Genomic DNA, 24,352 nt, shown 5'->3' with positions numbered 1-24,352 from the left:
TAATGTGAAATTCAGACATGCTAGAAAAAAGCTTTGGTTTTACAGGATCAATCTGTGGTAGGAGAAGCATTACCTACAAGAATAAATTCCAGTGCAAAAGGTCTTGCCAAGTTATTACTGTATCATTAACAAAGTTACAATAACTTCCCTCACAACACTGTTTTCTGAATCATGGTCATGACTAAACATTTCTAGAGACAAAACCCAATTCCTTAAAGTCCTCCTTAAACAAGGCCTCAGACAGATCTAAAATACTGTTCAATGAAAAGAAAATAAAGGGACAGTCTTCTGCAATTCATTATCAAGCCAGACAGATTAAAAACCAATTCTGCCTTAGTATGAAAGCAATGGTGAATCCCCATGCCTAGTAGAACAATTTTAATGTAGACAAACTTAAATTCTAGGGTAATGGTTCCCCAAAAAACTTCAGCAGACTGTACAGCTGCCTTTCTACTATCTGCTCAACCACTAACTTTAAACTGCATTAATGCAATTTCAGAAAAAATCTGTATAATAGAGTTCCTTTATTTGTCATGGCCTCCTTCAGTTACAGATTTTCTAAAACCACCAACAGATTAATTTTTAAGATGGATACTTTAAGTAACAGTCACTTAGTCCTCTGTAGTAAGGAGAGATTTAGTAATCAAAACCTTCTTAAAGTCAGATTTTGGGTGGAACTTGATTCAAGCACGAATTTATGCTTGAGTAACTCTTTGCTCTAGGTTATAGGTAATTATCTAAGTAGAAAATGGCTCAAAAACATTAACATGGGGAAAAGTTTGTGCCTTTCTCTTAGCTTCCAAATCACCATCCACGCTTAGCTGTTTTACATTAACCTCTCTACATAAATATGCAATCCCACAGAATAGTGGAAACCAGTTTTAGTCCAGAAGAGTAAAAATAAACAAGGAAAGCCCTGTAACTTTAGTATTATAACTTGACTTTACATACATTTAGAACTGCTTGAAGAAACAGTATGAGTATGTCCTCCTAAAACCAAGTATGATAGTCTAAGTAACTGCATTAAATATACAAAGAATCTTTCATTTCTATTTTATTGTGAATTTTTTCTTTAGGTATATCTGCTGCTACATGTACTCCAGTTGGTTTGTATCAGAAATGCAGAGCATATTTAACAAAATTTGAAGTCACAATGGAAAATTAACATTACAGTAAGGCCTTAATTTTCTGTTAAAGTATGAATACCATTGCGGAGTGGTTTAGGTGGCCTAATAGTTTTACTGAATATTACTTAGCCAATTTTTATTGCCTGACATCCTTCAAGTACTAGGTCTTCTTCATCTCTAAAAAGATTTTTACCCACTTCTGAGTGGGAAAAAAAAAAGTTATACATGACATATTTGACAGTTAAAATTTCTTTCAAGCATTCCATGCTGTAATCATGTTATAAAGCTATAAAAAATGAAGTTCTTTTTTTTTTTTTTTTTTTTTAACTCTGTGCAATTCAGTCAGCTGTTGTCTAACTGTAAATTTCATGGCTTTTCCATCACTAACCACTGAAAACTAGAACAATCCAAACAGTATCAAATGAAAAGACAGCACAAGCATTTTATTTGAGTAATTTGGCAGCTACTGTACAGTAAGACAATAGGCAAAAGAGGTGAGACAATATGAATTTGTGAATTCCATGTATAATCTGAATATAATTAAAGGTTAAGACCAAAAAAAAAACCTTGTAAATGACACTTCAGGCACCAGGGTCTCAAGGAATGCATTTAAGATCTCAAAACAGAGAGTTTAATTACATGCTGTCTCTTTTACGTAGACACAACTGTCACTGAAGGAGAATGATGTTTATAATCTTATGAGATTCTCAAAACATGGGTCATGGCCCATGAAATATGTAAGGCCCATTCATAACTGTATTCAATTAAAAAAAAAAAATAATCCCAAACTGGGGATTGTGGCATTTGCAAATACAAACCCAACAAATGATTTCTTCAATATTGTTTATGGGGTGGTCAAAACAGCACTGAAAGAAACTTGTGAACTATTGCTCTGCAACAATAGCATGTATGCCTCACTGCTTGGAGGATTGTACTACTAAAGGACTACTACTTCCCTGCCAAACATGGTTTAACCAATCTGTCTACAAAACCTGTTTAAAAACAAACAAAAAAATCCCCAAACAACAAAACAAAACCCAGTACATTTTTTAGCTCCTATATCAGAATTATTTAAATAGATTGTATCTCACATAGATATGAAGAATTATTTCACCGGATTAGTATAGCCTAAAGCTGCTTCACTATCTGACAACATAAAACAGTCACATTTAGCTTATGCCTGAAATCCAAAGTTTTAGTCTCTAGACAAGAAACCAACAGTCCAAGCATTTACACAAACTGTTAGCTAAAAAATATGAAATATCAGATGACATGAAAAAAAATTAGGAACTTTTATAAACATAGATAAATAAAATCAAATAATGAGTTCCTATTTACTGAAGTTTTAAACAGTTTATATAACTCTCCTCACACCTTGGAAAAGACAACTGCCTTACCAAGGAGTGATCATGAGCATTCTATAATTATCCTCCACAAACTTGTCTGCAGTTTAGTTCTGTGTGCAACAAACGGACAATACATTACTCATAAGTTAAATATTGTCATACTGATTCTAAGCCACGTGACTTAAAGATGTCCAAAAAGTAAGACATAAAACACGTGCTATGCTTCTTACTTCTTTAGAATATTTCTTTGCTACAGACAAAATGGAAAGGAGATGGTAACTTCTGCAAATAGCCATTTAAAACAGGAAAATTATCTCAATTTACAATCTACAGATAACTTTCTTGCACTACCCATTTCCTCAGAAAACTTCTCTACTGAGCGACAATAGGTGTAAAGAGCTCTGTAAAGCTTTCTCCTTGACAGATTTCCCAGGGTTTAAAACAGAGTGATACTGCCTTTTCCTTATCTGGTATCTTCAACATGCTAAAACTGCAATAGTGTCAAAATAAAGATAACATTACAGAGCAACTCACCCAGCTGATCAGCAAGACTAAAATCGTTTGTCTTCCATGAACAGTCACACATCTTTCTTCATCTAGACCATAACACAAGCAGCCCTAAAATACCCAGGCTACTCTTACAGAAATTACTGTTCTTAGCAAGCTTTAGATAAAGTTTAATTCTATTTTACTTAGAATAAATATTTGAAATTGAACATTTGCATCTTATATATTAGTCTCGAGAGTAGATCAGCTCTCTCCTCTACTAATGCCTCTACGGCTAAACAAAGCAACATGGCATTTAAGTGATTATTATTAATTCAGATCTCCTGAGGACAACTGCACTATTTTACTGCTCCAGTTTAATCAGAGGTCAACTTATACAGTTAATTATGAAAATAGATTAGAACAAAATATATTTAGTATAGCAAACAATTTTAAGAAAAATTGCCAAAAGTTCTGCAGAGATTCATTCTCATGTATTAAAATTGAATTTAGGACATTTTCACCTGCTTTTTCTTTCCAGGTCTAGGCTTAGGGCAGTCACACATGGAACTTCAGGTTCACAAAACACAGTTATTTGACAGGAAATTTTCAAATGCGAATTCATCTTCCAACTAATACCAAACATATAGGATTTCAGACAAACTCAAGCAATATCCTTCACAGGGAATTGTATCTTTTATATTGGAATGTTCACGAGTTTCAACAGCTGGTGCTCATGACACCAGGAAAGCAAAAAGATGAAGAGCAGACAAAAAACAGCTAATCAGTGCTTCAGCTTAGATAGTAAGTGGTCAAAATCTATTCCTACTAAGTTACAGATGTAAAAGATATCCACCCTAGCAAGCCACATGATATATTATCATCATTAAGATAACTTCAAGTTAAAATATCCAACTGTACGAATTATTTAGAACAACGTGCTGCAGGGCCACAGAAACTAGGAAATATAAATTCTCCTTGCTCTGCCCTGGTTTTGTTTTCAGGTCAGACTAATTAAAAGTATTTTCTAGGATTAGAAAATAAATTATGATATTAGTGGTAGGCAAAAAGTACCTCTAAGCAGCCACCAGTTATCAGTTCATATTCTAGCATTAGATGGAGTTAATGTTACATGATGTAACTGGTCCAGTCTTATTAAACCACTACTTAAAAAACAGGTGTTTCTTCCTGCTGTAGAAGACATTAAGGCAAACAAGCTCTCCTCTAAGTCACATAGCTACATTACAGGTAAGATTGTTTTAAATACAGAAACAAAAGTTTAACTTAAATGAAGCAATATCATTAGTTCACTGGACTTTATAATAAAGTCCACTATCATTAGCCAGAGGTGAGTTTGGACTGGCCACTATTGCAAATATAAGTATATATGGGTACTTAATGTAGTTATAATTATCAGAAGATAATGCATTTGGGAAATGCTGTTCACTATGATTATAGCTATCAGCTTCCACAACATTTCTCTGAACCTACAGAGACACCAAGCACCAATTAATTAGAGCACTGGAAAACTTGTCTTAATAACTTTAAATGAAATACAAATATTTGATTTTTTAAACTGCTATGAGAATCTGTATACACAATGCTTCCAACATCTTAGAATCAGGGTATAAATGGGATACTATAAATAGGAAGAATATTCAAATACAAACTAAGAAGCATGAATGCAACTGAAACCCAGACAAATACAAAGGATTCTCTAATAATAATTTGTTAGTTTCCATTAAAATATATATATACACACACACTATACATTCTTTCTCTACACACATACCATATATAGATATCCTACATTTTATATAGTATACTTCCACATATATTCTACCATTACAGAATCTGTTCCTACAGAAGACTTAAAACTAGTGTATTTGTACAGATGGTACCCATAATTATCGTAATTATGTCCAAAAAAACATTAATTTCTTGGAGGAGTATCCTCTAGTGAAGATCTCAGAGATGACACCAACTAAACACTAAGAAAATGCCTTTTTGCAGTGCAAGTGTTCTTATATTTGTGTACAATGTTCTTGCTACCAAAAAAGGCTGGCAAATTTTACTGAAATATAGTCCCACCACTTCTTTCAAAAGGTTAACTTAGGAAGATATCTGCATTTTCTTTAGTTATGTGCACCAGTATGATAAAGATTCTCAATCAGGAACTTTAGCAATAAAGAACCACAGAACACATTAGGCATTTTAAAGGTCTGTTTTCACACTATTTCAACGTTTAACCTTTGGGAAATGAAAGAGTAGCTTAAAGCTGATGAAAGTCTTTAACACTTACTTATACTGATTTACCTTTAATGTTCACTGTGTGCACTGAACTGATATTTGATACAATAGAGCAATATAAAACAATAAAGTAACATAATATAATAATATACCTAATTTCTAAAGCAAACTGATTACAATTAACTTTAAAAGCCCAAGATTTTCCGAGGAACTTAACCTGATCAAATCAAGAGCAGCTTTAAACTGTCTCTCCTTTTTTGTTCTTTTAAAAAAACGTTAAAGAGATCCAACACAGGAATTCTGCCATGTAAAGAAAGCCAAGATAACACAACCATTTAATTCTGAAAGCCAAGATAGCACAAATATTTAATTCTATTATGGCACAAAATAAGAGAATGCCCATTAAAAGCTACATGAACTTGGCCCTATAAACTACACACCAGGCATACAAATCTTTAAAAAAATAAAAAAAGTTTGTGATTTAACTGCCAAATTTTGAAGTTGAAATCAGCCTACAACGCTAATATTACGCTTCTTCAGGGCCTGTCAGAACCCTGGCAGTCCATTCAGTAATTCTAAATAATCCATGAAAGGCAATTAAGAGACTGGAAAAAAAGTCTATCATCAGCAACCTCGAAATTCACTTTGCAAGAGCCATCACCTGATACTGAAGTACTGCAAAGGTCTAGAAATTGAAAAAGGATGGAAAACTACACTATTATTCATTAGCCAAGAGCAAAAAGAAAAGAAACAGCCTACAAGTGGCCTCTTTGAAGATTCTGAAAAGGACTACAATGAAAAGTCCTACACGGTCATCAAACTTTGCCATCAACCTTTGCCATTAGTAGTCTGCAGTTACACAGCTCCTTTGATCACCAGAGACTTGCACCAGCAGTTGAAACACTTCGAAACATAATATTTAAACATTAAACATTATTTAAAAGTTAGTGAATACAAGTGTATGGTCAGAGCTAAGAAAGCTTTAGAAAACTAGAACAAACAGCTTCAAAGGAAATAAGCTCTTCTAGTAATTTGGCTAAGTTACTTGAAAAAATGAGACCCTTGTACTTGACAGAGGAACAAGGGGAATGAAGCACAAGTTTACAATACCCTTAATACTTCTGCATACAAAACTAGTTATCACTAGACAGCATTTTTTATGTAAATAATTTAATCAGCTAGGCTTCATTGTACTGTCAGAATCATTCAAGAGTTCCTTTTGAGTTTTTATTTAAATATTTGATATTCTGTCCATAAGATGAGTCACATAACTAAACCAAATACTTATCTACAGAGTATCATAGCACGTAACCAATCTAACCTATTTTTTATTACAAGTCCAAAGTATACAAAGCCTTAATTATCTGGCAATTCCATTTTATCATGTATCTGTCAAAACCCTGTCACACACAGACTCCTAGATCTTAAACAAAGGCAAATACAGTTTTGGCAAATGTAACCGACACTAGGGTGTTTTACAAAAAAACCCAAACAACCCCCCCCCCCCCCCCCCCCCAAACATTACTTAAAGACAAAGTCTTCAAGTATTGACAGTTTTCTTCTAGTTTATAATTTGGATTCCAACATTTGAGAAGGTATTGAATGGCTATTCTTGAAGTTTCTCATTTGAGGTGTACATCCAAGAAAGAACAACCTAAGACACCTTTGGTTTTGAGATAGTTTCTTGCCAAGCATGCTTAGATGCAGGAACATATGTACAGTTAATACCTGCACATAATCCGCCTTCTCAAAGTAGATGGAAACAAAATGAATGCTGCTGAGTACATGCAGTAGGAGACTTTTCTCTAAAATGGGAATTTTTCCCAGGAATACTAGTACCTGTTAATTTTCACAGGTGCTATGCTCAAGATTATCACTGTAACTGCATGTGTAATTCTAAGTATGGCAATTTTTAAAATAGGGTTTAAATTTTGAAAAATTTAATTTCAACGGTTTATACTGTTATTTCACATTCAGAAATAGATCTCAAAATGAAAAATGAAATGTTAACCGGAAAAAACTCTCCCGTACACAAAGTACACCGAATTGCAAAATTTACCAGTTACCTTACTCACACACCTTCCTCTACAGTGTATTGCTAATACACAGAAGCCTACAGATAAACATGAAGTGAGGTTTGAGGACAGGAGGGGAAATGAATGCGGAAGAGGAGAACACATTTAAGCACTGTATCTTTGAGGCTTCCCCAGCCACCTCTATGAGACAGAGCATTATACTGACAAAGATGGAATCAAAATTCCGCTATGAAGTTTAAAGAAAAACTTCAATACTCTGAAAATGCCGTTAGAGACATTATGTATTTATAGTCACCAAGCTTTATGATAGAGCAACTTCGGCCATATTTCCCAGTTATTTTCATTAAAAAAATTCTCTAACCTTCCACACTGACACGGGAACCACCATGTAGACTACATATTACATCAACATTAAAATAAACTAGATGCTCTTAAAACAGAACATTGACAAGAAATTCCTAGGGTGAAAAAAACTCACCTAGCATTCTGAACTAACTGTGGCACTTTTGCTCAAATTTACAAACAGGTAACACCACAGCACAATAAAAACTAAAATAAATTCAACCAAAAATAGCACCGGTTTCATGAGTATCCGGATTTTGTAAACTCTCAAATGCAGTACTCTAAATCTGAATGTTTCTTGACCGAATTAGCTCTCAGAAATACTGTAAATGCCATTCTTTCTCTATTTTATTTTTAATCAAGAACCTGCTTCAGAGTCTCAGTTCATGTCAGTTCCCCGATTCTCTCATGCTTATCCTCCATGATGTTTTTTCCACACTATCCCTAAACGAAACGGCGGCCCGTCGCAGGCGGAGGCAGGGGAAGAGGCGGGGCCTTCCCCTTCCCACGTGACGCGGCGGCCAGAGCCAATAGGAGGGCGCGGAGGCCGCCGGCGGGTAAGTTGGTGTCTGACCCAAGATGGAGGGGGCTGCTTCCTTCCCCTCACCCTCCCTGCCGCTAGGGCCTGAGGGGCAGCGCTTGGGGCGTGCGAGTTCTCGCCCCTTCTTCCTGTTTTTCTTTGGGGTTAGGCTGCATGCTCGCAATTGGGAGGGGAAGTTCCTTTCCCTTTTGTCCTCTTGCAGCGTTCTGGGAGGGCCTGTGTGGAAAAGAGATCCTTTACTCTCTGCTGAGTTGCTCATCCTGAGGGACGCCCTGCTTCCCCGTATAGGATGGGTCTCGCCAGTCCTGTGGAAGAGAGGGATGTTTCCTAGGTAGGGGGACGTCTATCCTTCTGGGCTATTGGGTACCTTGAGTTCCTCTCCTCAGCACAGATAGTCTCCCTCCTCCCCCGCATTGCTTCCCGGGTCTGCTCGTGGGAGCTGAAGGGGGTCTGAGGCCCTCTGTCAGTCAGGAGCGTTGTGATGTCAGGTGGTGCCCCCAGGAGGGTTTGAGCTTGGGAGTGGATTTTTGAGGAAGGTGTTGGTATAGAAAAAGGCAATGTCTGAAGACTTTATTTTGTTTGTGGGCCAGTGCTGTTCCTAGACCTGCTACCAACTGGTCACAGTGTTCGGTCATAGCAGGGTGTGATGTTAATGTGCTGCACAGTTTTGGTATCTTGTGAGATTTAATCTGTGGACAGGCTTGAATTTCCTTATCTTGCAACCTTCTCTTCCCACAGTGATTCCTTCGTCAGCCTGAAGTATAATTTTATTTTAATAGTTGTGTTGTTTATATGCCACTGAATGTGTGGTATTTTCATATGAAAGCAAGAGGTGTTCCCATTGCCTGGTTAAGGGCCAATTAGCAGACATAGAGATGAACTTTAGGCTGTGACAGGAGGCAGTATGTTGATCTTACAGTTAAGGCAATGATATGGGACCAAAGAGAGATCTGACAATGGGACAAACACCCAGTGAAAATCATGTAATGCCTTATCCTCCTATGTACCTGAGTGCCTGCAGTTACCATTAATTTAAACTATATCATAAGCTTCTGAAGATAAAGCCTCTTGTGTGTATGATTCCTCAGACCATTTTATTAGCATGACAGTAATTTGCTATCTAAGGAGGGTAGGCCACGTGTAAACTCAGTAATAATAATGAGGCATTGAGATGCACCAGTTAGGGGGATCATATGGCAACCTCCACAGTCTCCTTGTAAGAAGCGTGACTTTAAGGACTAGAAGGTTCTGGGCTGAGTCAAGAAAGGGATTTCAGCAAATGAGTTGTCTAATAATACAGGTGTTTGTAGTAGTAAAGATTAGAAAGGTGGTTCAGAAGGAAATAAGGGCACAGAAGTAGCCTGGAACTGAACTTTGCATCATGTGTTAATGATGTTTTTTAGCTGAAGCACACTGGGGTAGAAGCCTTTTAAGAATATGTTGGTGTTGTATTTTGAGTAATTAGTGGTGCTAATAGTATTTATAGTATACAGGAACATGCTGTGCTAGGCATTGTCCTGCCACAGAACAAAGAGGTAGTGCCTGCCACAAACAGTTTATGAATCAAACAATGTTGTATCGGGAGTTAATTTATTTAATCTGTGTAAAATCAGTTTCAAGGGTAGTACTACTCTATTAATAGCCTTTCAAGTAGTCTTGCTAACCTGATAGCAGTCCTGATTTGTTGTAATAATCAGCATTTGTTGTTAAAAAATTATCTTGGACTTTGTGGTTTCTTTGTACCAACAGCTTTGCCACAAAATGTAAAACTGTTGAGGAGGGCATTAGAGCTGAGGCTGTTTATGTTATATTTACCAAGAAACAACTGCAATCCAGATGAGATGTTTTCCTTTCTTCTCTATGATCTGGCTGGCTGGCTGTGCTTATTAACTTAATTTGCAAGTTTCATGCACGTAGTTTGTATTAAATACAGTAACAAAGCCAGTGATTGATAAGGTTTCTCCAATGTTAATAGCAGTGATTTAGCTTCTGGAATCTTAATTTTTTTTTTAATTCCATTTGTTTTTCCTTTCTATAATACTTTTTTTTTTGGTGCTCCTTTAGGTGGGATGATAGCTTTGATTTGGATGCTAATATGCAATAATAGCTTTAAAAATATTTATCACTTTTTACAATGGAATAATGTGGTTTTAACTTGTTTTCTCTTGGATAAAAAGTACTTTGGGAAATAATTTCCATCTGGTTATTTGAACTAATTGATAGATGATGGTGAAAAAAAGGAATCCAAAGCCATAGCATGGAATCCTTATCTCTAGGCCCAATTAGCTTTTCTTTAGCTTCAGGGTTAAAGATATAGGGTGGGGGACTGGTAGTGATGTTGTATGTGTGCATGTCAAAGTTTGTGATAATAACTGGAAATAAATGGAAAACAGAAAGAAAGCTTCTTGAGCTATATATGATGAAATCTGGTTGAGCTTGCTGCCTTAAGATTGGCAGTTATGGAACTGGGATACCAGGGCCTGGTTCTTTCTCAGTTCTATTGGTATATGAATTTTTGACTATGAGTAGTTCACATATAGCATCTATATAATGTATCAGTTTGCTTTGAACATGTGTGTGGTAAAACAGGTTCACTCGGAGCAGAATAGGGACAGTAGGGTCATCCTACCAATGGCTGAATGTTACTAGATACTACAGATTTGTTGCTTTAGTCTTTTATAAAGATAAGTCTTCCTGTTCCGGAGAGCTTTTAATTCATATAATGTTGAAAATATGAGATGAAAGGCTGACACAAGAAAGGAGCAATTAATCTAGGGATAAACTTTATCTCTTAGCCTGTTTTTTTTTGTGTGGGTTGTTTGGTTTTTTTTTAACAAGTAAGTCAACATTAAAACATTATATCTGAAAAGGAAAACTGTGTCTCAGTTTCAATTTTTCCCTTATGCTTTCACTCTGGAGTTACAACTTGGCACTCAATCTTAAAAATAAACTCTGTAAGGTGAAGGTTAAGTGATAGTAGCAAATCCTTCCCAAGTTGCATTGACTTTCTGGTGAGGAGGCTGTATGAAGCCTGGGTTTTTGTGTGTGGCTATTTTCTTTTTCTCTTGTAGAAGGAGTTTTAGCAACTGTAAATGTTTCCAGATGGTAAGGATAAAAAGGTAAAAGTGAGTTATAAATATATTAAAATTTCTCCTTCAGGAGTTTAATGCAATGCATTTTGAAAATTCAATGCTTCCTTAAAATGTCAGAGTAAAGATGTTAAAGAACTATCTTGGTTGTGCATGAAATATACTGGCTTAAAAATAGCTGTAACTCTTTACTGCAATCTTTGTCACCTCTTTGAGATTTAGAAGACTCCTTTATACTTTCTGCTGCTTAATATCACTATCTTTTCCCACTGACTTAATTGCTTTGACTTGCTACTGTTCCGAACTCCTTAAGTTGTTTCATTTAAACTGCTCAGCTTCAGTTTCTCTTAATTTAAAATAAACACTTGCTTCAGAAATTTAATTTGAAATGTGTTCTTCACAGCATATATTGCCCTTTTACTGCAGTCTTACATCCTATTTTCAGTTCTCTCAAAATATTTAATGGTGTATTTTTATATTGTCTTGACTTTATGTCCACCCACGCTTTCACTGATCTCCAATCTTCTTTCTGATGTCTGAGTTCATTGAACTTATGTAAGGTCACAGGTGGCTTGTTTGTGGTTAAATCTGAGGTGTAATTCTTATTTCATCTGTTTTAATCTGTCTGTCACCTTTGGGACTCAACACTGTCCCTTCTGTTTTCGTTACTTCATGTATGTGGTGTTTTCATTGATATTTTTAAATTGTATGGTGGTGTTTTTCCATAGACTCTATAATTTCTACCCAAAGTTGGCATTTTCTGATGTATTTTACTAATTTCAGTTCTAAGCTCCACTGTAACTTCTAGATTCCTCTAGTTAACCCACTACCTTCCTTTTTAACCTCCTCTTTTTGCATTTTTAGTTTTTGCCAAGACCTTGTGTGTCTAGGCTCTGTATCTGAAGTTATTTCCAAAAGCTGCCTTGTTTTGCTCTGAGTCTAACTCCATTTCCTTCGAGTTCAGGATTTTATGGAATTAAGTTCGATTCTTTGCCTTGTACCACTATAGCTTTGCTAACTTTCCTCAGTCCTTCAGACTTAACGAGAAATTTTTGGTGACTCTCCCACACCTGACCTTTATCTCCCTTCTCCTGTTCATCAGTCATTTTTCTTTTCCTACTGTTCTGAATGTGGTGCCTTCTCATAGGAGCATCTCAGTTCAGTGGATTTTAAATACCACAGTGTTTTCAGTCTCTTTCAGTCTTGTATATTGACCTTAAAGATACTAATTTTCTTCTCTCTATGACATTTCCATCTTCTTTGTGTACGTGCCAAGTTTTTAACTTTTTCTGCTTTTTCTATGACCCCTCTACACTTGCTGTGTTGTACCTGACTCCTGTGTTCTAATGCTCTAATGGTGGTAACTACAGAGGAGCTAGTAGTATCATTTGTTAATAGCCCATGTTTATGACAAGTTGAAGAAAGGAATACTAACGATGGCTAAAAAACCTTTTTATTTCTTTATGGTCTAAGAGGATGGACTAAAAGACTGTTCATCTTCCTCAAAGGAGCATCAAGATGTGTTACATATTTACTGGAAGCCTTGAGAGGGGAGACCATATTGTGTAGAGCACTCTTAAAGCCCTTCTGCTAAATGTATAGTTGATAGATCTGTAGCGTAGAGACTTGTATTTCTGTTTTGTATCTGAAATTTAAAGTTGTCTTCATAAAGGAACACAAAAAGAGACTCACTTTTGTACTTGGTATTTTATGAGCCTTTCTAATATGAGTTATGGGAATAGTTCAGTCATATATAATAGAAACAGGAAAAATTTATGATTCTAGAGGTTAGACGCTCAAGAGCTTGCCCATATCTCATTAGCCAGAATCAACATTTAGGCTCCTATCAGTAACCTGGAAACTATACATTACTTTTTTTTTTTTGATGCATTACAGTAGGATCAGTTAATCTAAGAATTGCCATAGAAACACGTGGCATTTGGAAGCTTCAACATATAAAGGTATTACTTGATGTTTGCAGTAAAAAAAAAAAAAAAAAAAAGTGTTAAAATGTTTAGGAATAAGACTGATCTAATTCTGGCTTCAGAAAAATAGAAAAATCTGTGTATTTAGTCTAAATTGGCCTAGCTTTTTCAGTAGTCAGTGGGGAAAGGTATCTTCAGAGGGCAGGTCATCCTTTCCCATTTTAGACACTTTATCACATTGTATTTAACTGTGAGGTGAGTTGTCCTAGAAATTTATGATGGGGGTTCTTCTTTCTACCCAGGGAGATACCTCTGCCCCCAGAATTCTTGTAGTGCAGTTCTGTTGATGTTGGGAAATACCTCTGGGAATGATGACAGAACAAATATAAAAGTTGTCAAATTACCTGAATGTTTCCAAGCAAACTGATGATGATTTACGGAATATATTTGAAATCACACATCAGAAGAAAAAGCAATAATATAGCAATCTTGAATAAGGATCAAAATATTTCAACAAGTAGTACAAGAATATTTATTGGAAACCTATCAAGTCAAAGGCATTCAAGCTTTAACATGTTAACTTTCCTGAAGTTACTGCAAGAAATAATTGTTTTTCTTTCTGCTTCCTGTTGGTTTGCAAGACAACCATCATTAAGGCTGATATTTGGAAACAGTCATATATAATTGGAGGGGTGAGTTGTGTTTTTATACATATTTGAGTGAGAAGCAAACATTAGATTTAATGGAAGGTGTCAACAACCTGAAACTTATACAGCTGTCTCTGTATTGATTAACTGATTAATGCAATTAAAAACTTCAGGGCCCCTTTCGTGATAAGATTTTTTCAAGAGGTCTAGATGCTTTGGTTTGTATTTAACTGAAACCTCCTTTCATAGGAATTTTCAAGTAATATTAAAATACTGAGCTGCGTTGGTGGATAGCTGTATTTCTTAAATACAGTAGTTAGTCTAATAAAAATTCTTTCCCTCCATGTCTTGATGACTATAACAATCTGTCACATGAATAAGTATCTAGCGTATTGGTTTATTTTAAAGTCATATACAATTAAAATATACTCATTTTAGTTATAATGCTGTATTCTTTCTAACCATTTTAATCATTTCAGTTTATATGTCACTTGAAGCAAAATCTGTGTGATCAAAACTATGTATGAACACAAGGCAAAGTATTTAAAACTTGCAGAGCCCCCTCCATCTGATGGATATTAGAAGCTTTAGTTAAGTCACATGAAAGCATGTATTACAAATGCTTCACCATGTTTGTCTTTCCTCCAGATGGTAATTAGACCTTTTCCTCTTGCATAGCAGTCACGAGCCGATTTGCTCTTTTTGTTTGTGGCTTTCAAATTTGCATTAGTTCACATAGCAGCTAGGATTAGAAATTTATTAAGGGATAAAGATAGCTTTGCATCTCAGTATTGCTTTTGGTCAATACTGGCACAAAAAAATGTTTGGACAAAACCCACACATAGATTGCTGCTTTTCTTTCTGCAAATTCTAAATTTCTTCCTCTGTTTCCCAGGAACCCTTTTTTCTCCAGAGTGGATGTTGTGTTCTCTTGTGATCCTGATCAGCTCTGGAATCTTGGGACTGAATAACTTGTTCTGTAATATGAAAATGAGTTATTTTAATATCTGGTTTTTATTACGGCTGGCCAGCCAGCCAGCAAACCCAATCCTGGTTATGTGGTAAGCATAAGCAGGAAGTTTATTATGCCTTCTACAGCTATTAAAACTATACCATAGTGAAAAGTAGGGAACATCTCAGAGACAAACACACACGAAAAAGGACATCTGACAAAAAGATAGCACTGAAAAGTACTTAATCTTTAGCAATATCCCAGAGATATTGCAGTGGCATAATGCTGGAGATGTGATTACTATGATAGCAAAAAGGGGAAGTAACATTTATAATGTGAGATACCAACTGGTTATTAATGTAAAGGTAGACTTTAAAAAATAAACTGATTTTACTGTGCAAACAGCATAGCTTTTCATGGAAAATGTTATTTTTATATTACAACCATGTTTAAAATAGTTTCTGTATGTGTAATGTATGCTTTTCACTTAGATGTTTATCAGCTATTGTATAAGTCTCATTTTTGAGGTAAGAAAATAGTTACTATGTGTTGTAAAGTAGAATTTGGTTTCATGTAGGATCTCTTCTTGGTACAGCAGCAATGTGTGGAGCTGTAATAATGTGTCAGTTGTTAAGGAGAACAGCAGCTATTGTGTGTTCAACAATAGTATATGCAAAATTTGGGCACTAGGACCTGCTTATGAGAAGAGTGTTGTGTTGTGATGCACTTTGTCTTGAGTGCCCTGGAATCTTTATTTTTTGACACAAGGGGGATTTAATATCACATCCACATAATTATGTTTTATAGTACACCATGTGATTTTTATGAATTAAGCCAAAAGAGCCCATTACATTAAGTGGACTGAATTTTCTGTAGCAGAAAATAAAATTACCTACAGGAAAAATAATTCCTGTGGCTTCTGGCTGAGCTTTAATGTATTGTTCTGGATACAGTATAGAAGAGTGACTTACTTTCAGAAGCAGGAGGTAGGGAGTGGCATCTCTTTGAATTCAAATGTAATTAAGGAGACATTTAGATCTATTTTATAAAAAGCTGTTTGGATTTTTACATACCAATAAGTTGGAAATAGCAGTGACTTTAACATGACTTCTGTGACATCAATTCATGCAGGGAACATAAGAAGTTGCAGCTATAGTAATGGGTGAGGTATTTCCTTTTAAGAATCTTAACAGTGTTATGTCCATTTGGTGCCTTCCTACTGGATTTGGAAAACCTTTTAAAGGTGAGTAAAAATCCTCACAAATGAAGAAGTCTAGCCTTCTTTGCTCAGTAAGGAGGAAAGCTATTAAGAAGATACTCATGTTGCTGGACAGGTATTCCTGGACAGTTTGGGTTCATTCTGTATCAGTCCTGTATCAGCTCTCAGTGATGAGTTTTGGACAGACCTCAGGGGGGAATATATAAGATATTACTTCAGAACATCCTCAGAAAATTACAAAAATTGCTAACCCAAAAGTTAGAGGACAAAGTCTGGATTTTTAATAAGTCCTAATGGAGTTTAGCAGCTGAAGATAAGGGATGATGAGCCAGCTTTTCTTAGCTGAGAAGACACTAATATTCAGAGCATTCAGAGGTCATAGAATGTGGTATAAGGCTGTACAGAACAATTTATCTTAAGGAATCAAAGCATATCTACACATCTTTGGCATTTCTAAAACTTTTTGGTTTTGTAGGTCAGAGCAGGCTGGGTGTAACTAAAAAATCCTGTGCTTGATTTCAGGTAAAAAAGTTCTCATCCTCACAAAGGAGTCACAGTTACAAAAGAAATCCAGAGAATAGCAGGCTAGGAATTGTACCATTTTTGATACAAAAACAACCCTTTTTGATATTTTTCCTAGATGTTGGCTGAGAGGACCTGTGTGAGGAGTGTTAGAAAAGCATAACAAAAGCTTTGTTCTTACATGGGATGATAGTTCAAACTTCACCCAATAAGAGAGAATAATAATATATATAGTCTCAATGCTTTTTTTTTTTTTCCTGCAGCTTTTCATTTTGCACAGGTTTGTCTTTTGGAATGACTAAACATTTTGCAGTGAGAAGTGCCTTCAGACAAGAACCAGTACGAGTATTTATTTGGAGGAGAAAAAGACTAATTTTGTGGAATAGCATAAAAAATCAAAGAACAAATGCAGCCAGTCTAGAAACAGACATTGATGTCAAGCTAACTGTATTAATCTTTCTAAGATGACTAACAGGTCTCAATCTTCTAAAAGAGCTTGAAAGAAGTGATCTCAGACTTCAGTTATGCTCACAAAATATATGGTCCTAGTTGGATCTGAGACTTCATAGTTATTCTGATTTGAATTCTTTTCTATATACCAACAACAGTGTGTTTGGACACCATGTTTCAAGCACAGCCTCAGTGTTCTGATATAGGTAAAAGGTTCACTTGTATAACAATGGAAAATTTTAAACGATTTCAGAACATGAAGCAGTCTGTCATAATCTAATGTTTTGCTGTGTGCTGGGAATATTTTGGGAACTTCATCATAACTGTGCACCTAGACTTTAGTGGTAGGTTAATTATTTTGAAGTTTCTGGTTGTAATGGAGTGCTCTGTTGTGCTATGAATGCTCATATAAATTCTGATGTTATTCCAGAGGCTATTTTAAATTATACCAGATGCATAAAGTAATTTAAAGGGGAGAGGGGGACATGGGCAGGAAAACTTGCCTCTAGATATTCAGTCAGCCTTGTCGTGGAGTTCAGAGGCCCCATAGCTTCGGAAAGCTATCAACCAATGCTTGCCACTTCTACCCAAATTTCTGAAATTGGAAAATCTCTTTATTCAAGAAGTATCACTAAATCTTTTACACTGGTAGACCAAAGTAGGAAAGCTAACTGTGTTGCCTTAGGCTGGGGTGAATTAGGTTTTATTCTCTTTGTTTTGTTAGTTGACTTGAATGAGTTAATATTCCTTTGTTGGATTGATAAATTGCATGTATCTGTCAAAAAAATTACCTTTGCCAAGAGCCTGTTTGGTATACTCTAGCTATCAAAGCTTCCATACTGCTGTTTTTCCAAGCAGCGAACTTATTAATAATAAGTAATTTATTTTTCGGTTTGTTTGTTTTTATTTCACACTAATAACTGAGAACCTTCTCTCCCTGTGAAAGAATGTCTTTTCAGAAGCTCAGCTCATTCTGGCAGCACTGTGGGTGATTAAGAGCTTTCAGAGAGAATTAATCATCTTCATAGGCTTCCTCCTGCCCTCACTTTGAGACGGGTTAGAGAATTAGTTGAAGAAGGTGCTTCAGCATGATTATCCAATAGCTTTAAAATACAAACAGCAAGTGAAGCTTTCTGACTGTTAGTAGTGACTTCTACTACTTATTTATGGTAAGCTTACAGCTGTCCATGACAAATAAATATATAGAGCTAGTTTACTGGTCTGTTGAGTGGTTTTCTGATTTCTTGATACGTAGGAAAATATCTTGTGACTAATGCATGGGACAAGGATCAGAATGAGCTACTTCTACTGTTTATTTTATTGCACATTTCCTTGTTAGTTTTCCAGAATTGTGATTTTTGGAAAATTGGGTGCCAAAACCTTGTTACAAGGTTTAACTTGCATATAAAACAAGTTGCAATGCCAAAGGAGGCAATCTACAACTGCAAGCTTTGTCCCTCTTCCTTCCAAGACTGTTGATGTTGGAGGAGCCAGTCTGTCTGGTCTCCTGCAGCCACATGGGCCTGTCCAGAGGGATTTCTAGGCAGTGCTGTGGAAAGGAAAAAACAGAGAGAGGGAAGTACATTGCAGGTTATGACATGGAGACATTAACTCCACTGGAAGACTATTACATAGTAGTGGTGTCAGTTTATTGATAAAACAAGGCCTTTTTTTTTCTCCTGTCTATATCCTACTATTATAGGCATTGCAGACAATATCTTTCACTGTTGTTGGTAGACTCCCTACTGGATAAAGATTGTGGTGATGGGTCTTTTGTCTTGCATCCTCTTCCCTTGCCAGGGAAGTATATTGTAATACAATGTAATTAAAAGACATATGATATTTAAGATTTCAAGCAGTATCTTAAGAAAAATTCTGTAATTGTTTCTTCTTTGTAAATGTGTTATCTCCAGAAGTTAGACAGATGTGAAAACTTTGCAGGTCCTGAAATGTTACTTACACACCTCTGGAAGTTCAGAGAAGTTCTAGCTCTTGTAATTTTATTTCAAAACTGTTTGTTTTTTTTTTTTAAATTGGAATTGTATTTGCCTCGTATCTAAAACCTACAGGACATGCTGTGCCCTTACTGATGTTTGTTGCAGCATGCAGCATCTAACTTAGAGGACTTCACATGACCAGCAGCATAAGGTAGTTTATTAAGAAAGACTGAAAGTGCTTACTGTACTTTCATTTTATTAGAATCAGCAGGTAGGTAGAAAGTGGATCCAAACTGATCTTATCTTATTGTTTGATAGTTTTCTAACAGCTATAAAGTTGATGACAATACACATTTTTTTTCAGGAGCCTTTTTTCTCTTTCAGTAATGTTTTGATCTTCGTGATAGTTTTTGTCTTGTTACTGGTGTTGAAAACTTTCTTTTAATTCTGTGTTTTTAAAGAGTCTATGGGTGAGTTTCATTTTTAGAATCTTTAATCCATATTATTTGTAACCAAAGGCTTTATTTTCCAGCTTCCTAAGAGCTACTTGTGTACTAAGATACTGGATTTGTTTGTTTTTAATTTAAAATGTTGTATGTGGCCTTGGGTAACTAAAAACATGTCTTGAGATATGATGTTTTTAACTGTATCATGCTAGAATTGCCTTTGCTGATCATGAAGAATTGAATAGTACTCATTTGTCATGTAGGGTGTTGGCTCAAACACAGATGAGGTCAATTCAGATGATAGAGGTTGTTACAAAACTCAGCTGTTGACTCTGCTCCTCTTTGCACAAGCTGCTTTCTCTGTGGCAGGGATGGCTGACCCGTGAAGCAATTCTTTAACAGCCCCAGTTTGTAGCTTGATTTATTCAAGTAAACCAATGGTGACTGTAAGTTGTTTTAATGCACTGGGTTGGCAACTCTTAACAGTTCAGGAGCAGCTTCCTTTGTAAATCATCAGTGCTAGTATAGTAGTGGCAGTCTTTGGAGAAGAGTGAATCCCTGGTAGGATGTTTAAGCTGCCTGTATTGGTGGGTGAATATTCTCTGTTTCTGATTCACAACTAAGCTGAGAAAAAAAAAAAATCCTTTGCAGTGGTCTGCCAGCAGTTGCAGAGTAGCTGCAGACAACTGGTGGCAAGATACCTTTTCTATAGCTCCAAATGATTCGTCTCAAACTAAGGCAATTTTCTCCAAGAGCTTTAGTTGTTAATCACATCTGGAGAAAGACAAGAAACATTAAAACATACTCTTTTGGGGTTTCCGTTTCACTGGGGTTGGAAAAGACCAATTCCTAATCATTTACCATTTTTGAAAAAGGTTCATGGTGAAAACAGGAATAGAAGCCAAGAACTTTATTAGCCAGCTCTAATTCTGCTTGTGTTTTAAACAGGGAGCTATTCTAGTGTGGCTACCCAGTAGGCTGCTTGGGTGGGAAGAAAGAAAATGGTCTTGGTTTTGGGTGGTGGCGTTGTTGGGAAGACTGCAATTTTCCTTGATTTCCCTTTTTTCCCTCTTAGGATAATACCTTGCTGACCTCACAAGTTAACTCTGGGGATTATGGGCTTGGTTTAATTCTCACTCCAATCAGAAAGCTAACGTGCTAACATTGACAGCAGTAGGTGAAAGAGGCAGACTTATTTTGATAGGTTAGTATCTAGAATAATCTCAAACTGAGGCTTTTTGTTTATTTGTGTTTAGATAACTAGTGTAAACTTTAGATTTTTTCCTTTGAAACAGAATTGTTTTCCCAAGAAGTGGCCCAGATAGCAGAACTCCTATTTTTGTTTTTGATTATGCCTTTATAACCTTTCTTTGGAGTTATTCTAGAGAGGTAAAAATAGAACACAGATATCTTATATCTAATAAACTCTTGGACCAGATGCTTCTCTTGCCTTTTTTTCTCCTGTAGGAAGATTGAATTTCTTGCTTTACAGCACCAGTAGAGTCATTACACTGCATTTAAAACAAAATGCAGAAAGAGATGACCTTTTGCTAGGACTCTGTATTGTTTGTATTGCTAAGCTTTATCACCATCTTCAGCAAAAGCCAGCTTAAGCCTTAAACATTTGTGCATATAGTATCTGCTCGCTCAGAATTGTCTATTGTTAGCTATCTGTGTTCTCATTGATTACAGTGCTGTGCATCTCCACAATGCCTGCTGTTTGCCCCTTGGATCATCATCATACAGGGTAGCTGTTATCTTCCTTGCTGATAGCATATCACCAATGGTACCAGTTAAGAGCTGAAAACACTTCCAGCATAATGGAAAGTTCTACTTTTGCCAGGATGACTAATTAATTAACCCCTGGGATGGAGAGGCTTCTTGTGCCAACTTAAGAAAAAATTATGGGAAGATACTATTATATAGCAAAAGATAGATTTATTGGAAGAATTTTATTTGCCTTGTTAAGAATATTACTATCAATCTGCCTGAAACAATCTTGGAAACTAACTGGAAAACAGATACTTTGGAAAGGGTTGCTTCTCTGACAAAGTCTTCCTTTGCTGTAGGAGCAAAACTGCTCTTAACACCATGAGAAGAATGGACTTGTAATAGGAGTGTGTGGAGGCAAGCAGTACAGGAGGCAGTAAATCTCTTTTCTTCTCAGCAGGCCACAAACTTTTAGCTTTAAATAGGTCACTGTTCCAATGTAGCTATCAAGTGGCCGCTTGGGAGGGAAGAAAGAAAATGAGTTTGGTTTTGGGTGGTGGCAGGGGTTGGGTGGGCTGTTGGCACCATAAAGGGCGGGGAGACTGCCCTGCAGAATGCTCTTCAGGTGCCTGTCAGACACTGCTGAAGGCAGGTGAGTGTCTCGAGTATAGTTGCACTGTCCCAGCCTAGTATGGATGGAGTGTCTAACTCATGACTTGAGCACATCTGTCCCATGGACTTCAAGAAATCTTGTGATGACTTGATATTGCTGGGGGTGCAATTTACTTTATAACATGAAATATATGCCAGATCTGTAAGATTAAACTTGGTGTGTCTGTAGCAGACTGGAACTAAGCAGAGTGATTCTATATGTGAAGATAGATGTGATGGTTAGTGATCTGGTTAACATTTGGGCATTTCAGACTTGACACCTGATACTGAAATACCAAAATGCAGATATTTTTAATTTGTGGTGGTGCTGCTTCATTGATTTCCCCTTGATTTACACATGTGCAGGGGTGACTTCTGCTTTCTACTCCAATGAGTGGCTGTTCATGTAAAATACAAAAAGTTAGGCTTGTTACCTGATTCTCTCTTTTGGGCTTGTTAGCTCAGTCTGCCAGCTGTGTAGGAGATGAAACGGGTGCTGAGCATAACAGACTGTAACCACACAGAGTACATTGGGGGGCAAGGTACAGAAAGGAGTATTACTTTCCATAAAAGATGAACTTGGATACAGTGGCAGTGTTGTTTTCTGTTTCGTGTCAGGGGAGACGTGCCACTAAAAGGGAATAGTTGAGGGACTGTAGCACCACTAAGGACAAAATTGTATCTTCAAAGTTTCTGTTTGCAGGTGGGAGGCAGGATGACACTGACCAGTAGTCCTTCTCTTTATTTCAACTCATTATGTGTTAACCTTAATTGACTCGTGCATATGTTTAGGAATTAATGTGTGAACTCTTCTCACTTGCCATGACCTTCTGCTGGGTTAATTTTTTTTTATATAAGCTATAAAAGCACAGTAGCATAGGGACAATGCAGGCAATTTTGTGCTAGAGATTGCAAGCAGAAAGAGAGGGATGGGGAGGACTAATTTTGTTACAAAAATGAACACACTAAGTAAAATATAAGTTCAAACCATGTGTTTGCCTGGGAAAGTTATGGTTTAAATTTGACATAGACTACAGCAAGCAACCGGAGAACTGCCATATGGAGGAATAGCAACTTTGCATTATTAAGATCGTACAGCTAACAGCTTAGTTTATAAATTTCTACTGAGCAGTGTCTGCAATTCAGCAGCAGAAAAAGTGTGCTTCATGGGTAGGCTTGAGTGAGAAAGGGATGGTCAGATGTTTTTGAGTAGACATTGCACATGCAAAGGGGATAGGTTGGGAAAAGCTGCCTGTAGCAGGGAGAGAGACATAAATCCAGGTATAAACAACACTAGTTTGTTACTCAAAGGTGAAGTGACTTGTGGAACTGACTAAATCAAATACCTTCAACATCTCACAAAAAAAAAAGGACCAATCTAAGGAAGGTCAAAGTATCACTAACCTTTTGTTTTTAAAGAATTAGAAAATAAAATTGGAAATTAATAGAATTGTCATCTTCAGTTCTTTTTACAGTGTAGACTAGATATCAGCAATTCTCTAGCATGTTGTGCTACACTCTTTTTCTTCTCCAAGTTAAACTTGAAGTGTGAAAACAGAAATCCTCCAGAATCCTGTTGTTTCTCAAAGAAGCAAGATGCTATCATTGTATTTATGGCCTCTATCAGTAGCTAGTTGTGTCTCCTGCAGACTAGAGATCACTAGCAACCTGTAGCAGGGAGCTACTCCCTCCCAGGAGGCTGTAGCTGCCAAATCTCAGCCCTATTACTCACTATTCAAAATCAGTCCACTTATCACCCTTCCCCTACAGCTCTAAGTGGCTGACGCCCATTGGAGGTGACCTGGAAAGCTTTACGGGAATAATTTAGCTGTATATACAGGAGAAGCTACTAAAAAGTATATTCAGCTTCCAAATGTCTACAAGAATCCTTCCTGAATTGAGTACTATTTTTTCTACATCAACTCTGATAAGCAGAGAATTGGCTCTGGTAATGATAGAAGATAACAAGCATTGAACAGGGAAATCTGAAGATGTAAAAGGGAAAAGTAACAAAGTTCTTGGAGACTGTATGTCTGAAATAAAGGGCTGGCTGCTTTTGTTTTATACAAAATAAGCTTCCACCACCACCCCAATAAAGCACAGAATGAACAATGAAGAGAATATCTTATGGAAAGGAAAGAGAATGATGGGGAGGGTGTGGGGGAAATAATCAAGGATAAAGAAAGTAACCAATTAATATCCCACAATTCTGGTATTTTAATCCAGTGTTGTGTTTAGTTCACTATTTATGGGTCCCTAGAGGGAGAAATTCCTGAAATTCTCTATCATTTAATGGAGCCAGGCAAAATGCTGTTGTGTCTCTACTTTTAGTATTCATGCTTTGAGTATTTCATATGGTGGCACAAAGATAACATTGTATTAGATAAGTTTCTGTGTCTTCATCAACATCATTGTGTATACAATTACAAGCTGTTGTTTCATTGACTTGGAACATATATGAACAGTTCTTTACCTGTGTAGAAAATAGTTACAAGTTCTCCTACATGCACAGGTTTTGAATGCAGTCTGTGTCCAAGAAGTATGAAGAGGAGACACCTTCTCTGCACTGGGGGATGGATCCTATATTTTCTGCATTTGCAAGACTCTATATAAAAGATATAAAAGAAATGAAAGAATCCAAACAAGTGCCAGGTATGTACTTATATGTGCAGTTTA

At 36.4% G+C, this 24,352-nt stretch overlaps 2 protein-coding genes across 6 annotated transcripts in view; one reads left to right on the top strand and one right to left on the bottom strand.

Moving 5' to 3' along the window:
• The window catches only part of SLK (STE20 like kinase), a 46,841-nt gene extending 39,111 nt beyond the window's left edge, over positions 1–7,730 (bottom strand). Inside the window, exons 1-2 of the mRNA XM_026851515.1 lie at positions 7,724–7,730; positions 6,730–6,830 (exon numbers count right to left, since the gene is read on the bottom strand). Coding sequence (XP_026707316.1) covers positions 6,730–6,830; positions 7,724–7,730 — 108 coding nt within the window. The remainder of the gene's footprint in view (positions 1–6,729; positions 6,831–7,723) is intronic.
• A 311-nt stretch (positions 7,731–8,041) lies between these two features.
• Positions 8,042–24,352, top strand: part of STN1 (STN1, CST complex subunit) — a 44,499-nt gene continuing 28,188 nt past the window's right edge. Inside the window, exons 1-2 of one of the 5 annotated variants that reach the window (XM_026851403.1) lie at positions 8,042–8,144; positions 24,189–24,328. In XM_026851403.1, coding sequence (XP_026707204.1) covers positions 24,196–24,328 — 133 coding nt within the window. In that variant the 5' untranslated portion in view covers positions 8,042–8,144; positions 24,189–24,195. Of the gene's footprint in view, positions 8,145–11,160; positions 11,234–13,782; positions 13,835–14,620; positions 14,851–20,315; positions 20,520–24,188; positions 24,329–24,352 lie in introns of those variants that run through there. The other 4 variants (XM_026851407.1, XM_026851406.1, XM_026851405.1 and 1 more) reach the window with 4 other exon arrangements.

Source organism: Athene cunicularia, assembly GCF_003259725.1.
Source record: "Athene cunicularia isolate RWA chromosome 6 unlocalized genomic scaffold, athCun1 chr6_part1, whole genome shotgun sequence".
NCBI classification, from domain to species: Eukaryota; Metazoa; Chordata; class Aves; order Strigiformes; family Strigidae; genus Athene; species Athene cunicularia.
This window is presented reverse-complemented; position numbering and strand designations above follow the sequence as displayed.